We start from the raw sequence: 7,841 nt of genomic DNA on the forward strand, positions 1-7,841 counted from the left end.
TTATTCCCCAACAAGCCCTGTTTCCTCTGGGCGGGAAGCAGAGGAAGCAGAGGTCACGTGACTCCAGACCATGGCCAAGGCAGGAATGAGAGCTTTAGAGAACAACAAATATCAGGTTCTTTTCCCAATTACAGAAAAGGCCCCAGTTGGCCTGGGCACAGGTTTGGTTGTGCAAGGCATACTGTTACCATCACTACCATGTCCAACTCAGGCCAAATCAACACTCATCTTTTTAATAAATGCAAGCTGTGTGACCACTGGTGCCAAGGACTGCAATATGGTGAGCCATCATGCAAATTCCCATACTCAGAGACTACTTCAGAAGGCAGTTGGGTTAAGATGGTACATCTGGACTAGTCTGGACATCACTGGTTGTTTTAGTTAGGGTTTCACTGCTGTGAAAAGACACCATGACCAAGGCAACTTTTATAAAGGACAACATTTAATTGGGGCTGGCTTACAGGTTCAGAGGTTCAGTCCATTATCATCAAGGTGGGGAGCATGGCAGCATCCAGGCTGAGCTGAGAGTTCTACATCTTCATCTGAAGGCTTCTAGCAGAAGATTGGCATTCAGGAAACTAGGATGAGGATCTTAAAGCTCATGCCCACAGTGACACACCTAATCCAACAAGGCCACACTTACTCCAACAGGACAACACCTTCTAATAGTGCCACTCCCTGGGCCAAGCATATACAAACCATCACATTTGGCCAAAACAGATCATCTGTAATAACACTGGTAACCATCAAAGGCAAACAATTTAGTCTCTTTCTGTGCTTCAGTTCCCCTTAGGTAAAATAGGTGCAATAATAGCTGCCTCAGGGTTGCTTGAGGGTTCCATTAGATAACTCATGTGAAATCTTCTGCCCAGTGCCTGGCCCAAATGTAAATATTAGTTGATATTATAACTGTTAAATATACACGGTATGTCACATGAATACAAGGACCATCTCCTATTCTCCTGAGTTGCCAGCACTCAGAATAGTCTCTAATGCATAACAAATTCTGAACAAGTACTTGGTGACTAGATGCGGAAGTGGAATAACTTATATTTGGAAATAGGAGCAGCTGGATTTTTCCATGTCAAAACAGAGCCTCTAGTGTATGTTAGGAGCTACAAAGAGACATTGACAGAGGCAATCTTGTCTTTAGTGCCTGACACAGATGTTCCAGAGATGACAAGGCTCAGATTTAGCTTGGTGGTAGAGGACTTACTTAGCATAGATGAGGTTGTGGTCTTGATCCCTGGCTCTGCAAGAAAAAAGAAAGAAAGAATGAAAAAAGGAAGAAAGAAGAAGAATCCAGGAGAGGAGATGTTTGATATAACCTGTTGAGCATAAATGTAGAAATAAATAAATGACTATGAAAAGTGCCTGACGCCGGGAGTGGGCGCTAGAGGGCGCAGAACTTGCTCGTCCTCAGCCTCCCCCCCCCCAGAGGATTACACAATAGTTCGGCGACCGACGCCGCGCGGTGACGTCACGTCCTGTGTGCGTGTGTAGGACGGTGCGAATGTAAATACACCAGTTTTCCAGGTCTAAACTTGGGCTGCTGCGTGAGAACGCCGACCCATGCTGAGTTCTAGCAGCGTACAAGAGTCAGGGACGCGGCTATTCCAGTGAGCCGCTTTGTCCTGCGCCGGGACGGCTTAACCGCGCACGGCAGGTGCGCATGCGCGACGCGGGAGAACGGGTGGGAGTGTGGCGGGCTTCAGGTTCTTCTCTCTTGTCGTGTCAGTCTGAGAGCCACCGCCGGGCTCTGTACCGCACGGGTGAGGTCCCGGATACAGAAGGTGACCGGGAGGGCTGATCCGGCCGTTTTGCTGGGCTCGTTAGCTTCGACGTGGGCGCTAAGTCAATAGCGGTTGTTAATAGAGCAAGGTTAGAAACAATCTTATTCTTCAGCAGTAGGGGATCGGCTTTTTAAATGGTTGCTTTAGTTGTATTTTGTGGCTCCAGATGTTCAAGACACTCGTTTGAGTCGGTGAGAAGCACTAGGGAATGAAACATCTCTGTTTCGGAGTGCAGACATTGGGAAGCGGAACGGGAGTAAGACTTGCAAGAACTGGGCAAGACAGCCGGGCGGTGGCGCACGCCTTTAATCCCAGCACTTGGGAGGCAGAGGCAGGCGGATTTCTGGGTTCGAGGCCAGCCTGGTCTACAGAGTGAGTTCCAGGACAGCCAGGGCTATACAGATAAACCCTGTCTCGAAAAATCAAAAAAAAAAAAAAAAAAGAACTGGGCAAGAAGGGTTTGGTACCATAATAGATGAGATGGGCGGTGGGACACATTGAGCAAGATGAAAGAGGCTAGAGAATCGCCTACCTGGAGGCGATTGTGGCTTTCGAAGAAACGAGTAGCAGTAGCCAAGGCCAAGAGGAGGAAGCCCAGAGTGTTGGGTCTCAAGAAATTGTTTTCAACACACCTTTAATCCCAGTGCCCAGGAAGCAGAGGCAGGCGGATATCTTGAGTTCCAGGGCTCCGTTGCACAGAGAAATAAAACCTAAATAAGTAAATAAATCATTTCCTTAAAGTCTGGCATTTAGACAAAGGTTGGGATTCCTTCAGGGAATTAAGAAGATAGTTCCTAATTGCTAAAAGGAGTCTTATTTCTGGCAAAGGACATATTGCTTCTCCGTTAACCTGTGTCTGTGGTGCCTGTTAGTATATGGAGGTCTATGCTAGCCTCTAGGTTCTCTCAGTCCATACTCAAAAGTTCCTGTTGGAGTGGTCTTGGCTGACACACCCCTCCCCTTGCCCTAAACCTCTCCAGCTCCTGAGCTTCCTTCAGCTTCTCTTTCCTATGTAATTCAGCCATTTTGATTATGCAATATGCAGCCTCCTGGTGGGTCTCTTGATCCTGCACACTCTTGGTCCCTCTTCTCTCTTGCTCTTCTCATGGCCCAGTCTGTTCTGTTGGGCAGATTCAGTCTGGACCCTTCCAGATACCTCTGGCTGTGCTCTCCCTCATATCTACAGTAAACGTTCTCCTTAGCCAGACCAGGAGCCGCCACGTCCTTATTTTTGATTCACAGAGGACAGAACTGAGGCCACGGAGGAATGACTGAACAGGAAGGAGATCAGAGCCATGCCCAGAAGAGCATTACTCTGGAGCATTACAGTGTTTGTGACGTGGCTTAACACCCGCAGTGGCAGCTGTGTAGATTAGAGAGAGGGCAGAAAGCCCAAGCTCTTGCTAATAAGATGTTGGTGAACATTCCCACAGTCAGTAAAAGACACCAGCAGTGCTGAACCTGTTGAGATGGTGCCTGGACCTAGGGCACCTCTATCTCTGTACAGCCTGCAGGGGGCAGTACTGTCTTACTCTGAGAACTCAAGCCTACGCATGAGTGATTAAGTCATTTTTTTAAGGTTACTTTATTTAACGTGTATGAGTGTTTTGCCTGTATTGTGCCTCTGTACCATGTTGCTACAGTGCTCAGGAAGAACAAAAGAGAGTGTTGGATCCTCTGGAACTAGAGTACAAACTGATGTCGGCCACCCTGTGGCTACTAGGAAATCAACCCAGCTTCTGTACAAGGGCAGCAAGTGCTCTTAACAGCTGAGCCGCCTCTCCAGCCCTAAGCAGCCTTCAGTATATAATATAAGAGCAGCAAGTGCTCTTAACAGCTGAGCCGCCTCTCCAGCCCTAAGCAACCTTCAGTATATAATAGAAATACTTATGTTTATATATGTATTATATATATTATATATGAATTCATATTATATATTAATATATATATGCCAGACAGTGATGGTTCACACCTTTAATCCCAGCACTCGGAAATCAGAGGCTGTGGATCTCTTGAGTTCGAGGTCGGCCTGAGCTACAGAGTGAGTTTCAGGACAGCCGGAACTACACCAAGAAACAAAGCCAAAACAAAGAAAAAATAGACAGCGTGTCATTTATTTATTTTGCCACACTCATTGTCGTGTGACCATTACCACCATCTACCTTCAGACTGCTCCTTAGTTTTAGTATCCTGAGTCTCAGGCTTAAACCACTTAACTTGGCCTTTGGCAGCATGCCTCAGCTAGGAAGTTAGCAAGGCCTAAAGCGCCTGACACGTGTCAGTCAGGTGGTGGCTGACTGAAGTGAACAAGGTTCTAGTAGAGACTGGTTGCGGACATAGGAGCATCAGGTAGCTGTGGCTGCTGTCCTGAAACCACCTAGATGCACTGGGCATCCAGGCCTACACCACCACTCACCTCAGTCACGGATGTGGCAAGTGTTTTGTTGAGCACATGCCCTGCTGGACCCAGAAAAGAGATGAAGCATCTTGCTTACAACTTCCTTTTTCTGGCTGTCATCATTTAAGAGTGCTTGGAATTGGGTCTGACCCAGAGAGGTTCTTGAAATGTTTCATAACAGCGTGACTTTGGGTAAGAAGTAGAGAGCCCCCAGTCTCTTGGACCCAATGACAAGACATTACATAATAAATATCTGTAGAACAAGTGTGAGAAAGCCTCCCTGAGACATTGAAATAGGAACGAGAGCTAGGAGGTGGGGAGGGCGAGGTCTGAGTGGCCTCAAGGAAAGAGATTTTCTAAGAGGGATCAGCACTTGAGAGTCCAGATCTGTTTGAAATGGCATTGAGTGTGGAGTGCCCTGTACACACCCATAATCCCAGCACTGGAGGATGAAGTGGAAAAATCAAGTAAAAAGCCAGCCTGTGCTATGTAGCTGGGTACCCAAGCCCCCATCATTACTTGGAAAGAGCAATAATATTGCTGCCTGTGTTTGTATGTCTTCTGTTGCCAGTAAGAACACCACAGACTAGTAAATTATAAACAACTAAGTTTTGGCTTACAGTTCAGGTCCAAGGCTAAAGGGCTACATCATAGGCTTCTTGCATATAGAGTCCCAACATAGAAAATGCAATACTACTATTTTGTTGTTGTTGTTTTCGAGCCAGGGTTTCTCTGTGTATCCCCAGCTGTCCTGGAACTCACCCTGTAGACCAGGTTGGCCTCGAACTCAGAAATCCGCCTGCCTCTGCCTCCGCCTCCCAAGTGCTTGGGATTAAAGGCGTGTACCACCACTGCCTGGCACAATACTACTATTAATAACACTGTATACCTGATAGTTACAAGCTCTCTTGACTCCTGTAGGTACCCCATGTTGGAAGATGCCAGCTACTGCATATGAAAGAGTAGTTTACAAGAGCCCCTCGGAGTATCACTACATGAAAGTCTGCCTGTAAGTTCCGTCATGTGTTCTGTTTTATATAACCTATTTTTGTTTGATTTTTTTTTTTAATGAATCTGAAAAGCATGGCATTTACTGTGATATTTTCTCTTCTTAATATTTTTTACAGAGAGTTTCAAGAACACGGAGTTGGACTGAATGTAGCGCAGTTCAAACAGCTGCTTGTTTCAGCCCTGAAAGACCTGTTTGGGGAGGTATGGAACCGCTTGGCAGATTGACATCCTTAAGGTTTTTATACAAAATTTGAGAAAAGAGACTGAGGGTATAACTCACTAGTGGAATTATGTCCTACCTCAGGCCTGGTTATACCTGTTACAAAAAAAAAGAAAGATAGAAAGAATGAACATTTTTATTCATTTACTTGAAACCCGGTCCTCTGTATGACCCAGATTGTCTGGAATGTGCTCTGTAAACTAGACTAACATCAAATCCCAGAGCCACCTTCCTCTGCCTCCAAAGCCCTAGGATTAAAGGCTTGCAACATCACTTCCGGTCTATAAAGAGCAGCTTGTAAGAAATACAGAAATAGCCTGGCGGTGGTGGCGCACGCCTTTAATCCCAGCATTTAGGAGGCAGAGGCAGGCGGATTTCTGAGTTCAAGGCTAGCCTGGTCTACAGGATGAGTTCCACCAGGGCTACACAGAGAAACCCTGCCTCAAAATATAAAAAAAAAAAAAAAAAAAAAACAAAAAACAAAAAAACAAAACAAAAAAGAAATACAGAAATATATATATTTTTAAAGCTGTACTAGAAATTGCAGAAGCCAGCTTTCAGAAATAATGAATTCTATAGGTTATTCTAGTATATCCTGTATTTGACAAGAAACTGGTTAGACACTGGCTTGTCCTTGAACAGTGTTATCAAGCTATAGTCTCGACTGGTAACCAGGAGACATCATTGCCCACCTTTGAAAGGGTGAAGGGCTTCCATGAACACCAGCATGTGTCAGTGAGGACGCCTCTTTCTAGAACAGTGCGAGGGACAGCAGGATGTCCTGAGTTCAGTCCCCGGAAGCCGCATGGTAGAAGGAGAGAAGCGGCTCTTGAGAGTTTCTTCTCACCTCCACACACACACGCACGCAGTGGCACAGGCACACATAATATGCAGGTGGGCAAACAGACCTCCATACATGTGCAGCGGCACACCTATATGTGGGGAAGACACGGACATGAAGGTAAATAAACCTTAAAGTAATAGAAAGGTCTGAGAGAGTGTGAGCAGAAGCTGACTCTGCTTAGTGCTGCTGGCTGGCATTCTGCTGTGCTTCTCAGTCTGTCACAGACCGGCACCTGGAGCAGCTCTGTGCTAGCATTCACCTAGCAGAAGTGGGACTGTGGAAATGGAGGGGAAGAACACAGATAGGGTTCACTGTCAGCAACTCCCCTGACTGATTTATTCTGTTCAAGTTTTCCATGGACGTTATCAAATATATTGATAGGTACAATATGTGTAAGACTGTGTAAGAAGATGGAAAGATGAGATATATAGGTTGGGGAAAATATTTGAAAACTATATGTCTGACAAAGAAGTAATATCTAGGATATTAGAATTCTCAGAACCCAATAGTGTTGGGTATAACGATTTGCACCTGTAATCACAGCACTAGGCAGGCTGAAGTTGGATGATCAAGGTTATGTGTAGCAAGACCCCATCACACACTAAGGAGCCCCAGTCATAAGGAAACAAACAGTCCAAATAAAGTAATAAATTCACAGATATTTCACTAGAGAGAGTGTAAAATATGAAAATATTAGATACTAGAGTAATGTGTACCAGCTGCTACATTAAAGTAATTATGTACCTACCATACGGTTCAGCAATAACACTACTAGGTATTTACCCTAGAAAACTGAAAATTTGCATTAGCATGAGAGCCTATACACATGGACAGGTGAGATGGCTTAGCAGGTAAAAGTGTTGCCATCAAGCCTGATGACCTAAATTTGATCCCTGGAACCCATATGGTAGAAGAAAATAACTGATTTCTTCAAGTTGTCCTCTGACTTCCATATGCACATCAGTGCACATGCATACAATAAGTAAATGTAATAAAAAATAATTTAAACCAAAAATCTATACTTGGCCTGGAGAGGTCCCAGTAATTGCAGAGCACCTGGGTTCAGTTCCCAACACTCACATAATGGTACATAACTATCTTGCAGCTCTACTACTATAGGATCTGTTCTCTTCTGGCTTCCTCAGGCACCAGGCATGCGCACAGTGCACAGATATACATGTAGGCAAAATGCTATATCCATCAAAATAAATCTTGAAAGAAAACAAGGAATCCTGCACACCAGTGTTTGCGATAGTCGTATAATAACCAGAAGCTGAAAACCACGTTTGTTTTTTAATGGATGGATTGTTCAGTGATTGTATATTCGTATCATGGAATATAATCATCAGAGAAAAGGACAATGCTAGACAGCTCTAGAAAATTAAGCCAAATGGAAAAGGCCAACTCTAGATTGCCACGGACTGGGATTTCTTACGGGGTCCCTTGTTCCGCGGCACGATGGGTTCTGGCCAGGTGTGCACGGGATTCGTCTTTGACAAATAGACTTGACACGAGTGGTGTAAGGTCTGAGTGTATTTCTCAAAAAATGACATGAGGCTTTTACAATCATTGCAA

At 44.9% G+C, this 7,841-nt stretch overlaps 1 protein-coding gene across 3 annotated transcripts in view; it reads left to right on the plus strand.

Annotated features, from left to right (window-relative positions):
- The first annotated feature begins 1,471 nt into the window (after window positions 1-1,471).
- Window positions 1,472-7,841, plus strand: part of Rpp14 (ribonuclease P/MRP subunit p14) — an 11,008-nt gene continuing 4,638 nt past the window's right edge. The window contains exons 1-3 of one of the 3 annotated variants that reach the window (XM_031344256.1): window positions 1,472-1,666; window positions 5,113-5,200; window positions 5,319-5,403. In XM_031344256.1, the coding sequence (XP_031200116.1) occupies window positions 5,130-5,200; window positions 5,319-5,403 (156 nt within the window). In that variant the 5' untranslated portion in view covers window positions 1,472-1,666; window positions 5,113-5,129. Of the gene's footprint in view, window positions 1,667-1,698; window positions 1,882-5,112; window positions 5,201-5,318; window positions 5,404-7,841 lie in introns of those variants that run through there. The other 2 variants (XM_031344266.1, XM_031344277.1) reach the window with 2 other exon arrangements.

Source organism: Mastomys coucha, unplaced genomic scaffold (assembly GCF_008632895.1).
Source record: "Mastomys coucha isolate ucsf_1 unplaced genomic scaffold, UCSF_Mcou_1 pScaffold10, whole genome shotgun sequence".
NCBI classification, from domain to species: Eukaryota; Metazoa; Chordata; class Mammalia; order Rodentia; family Muridae; genus Mastomys; species Mastomys coucha.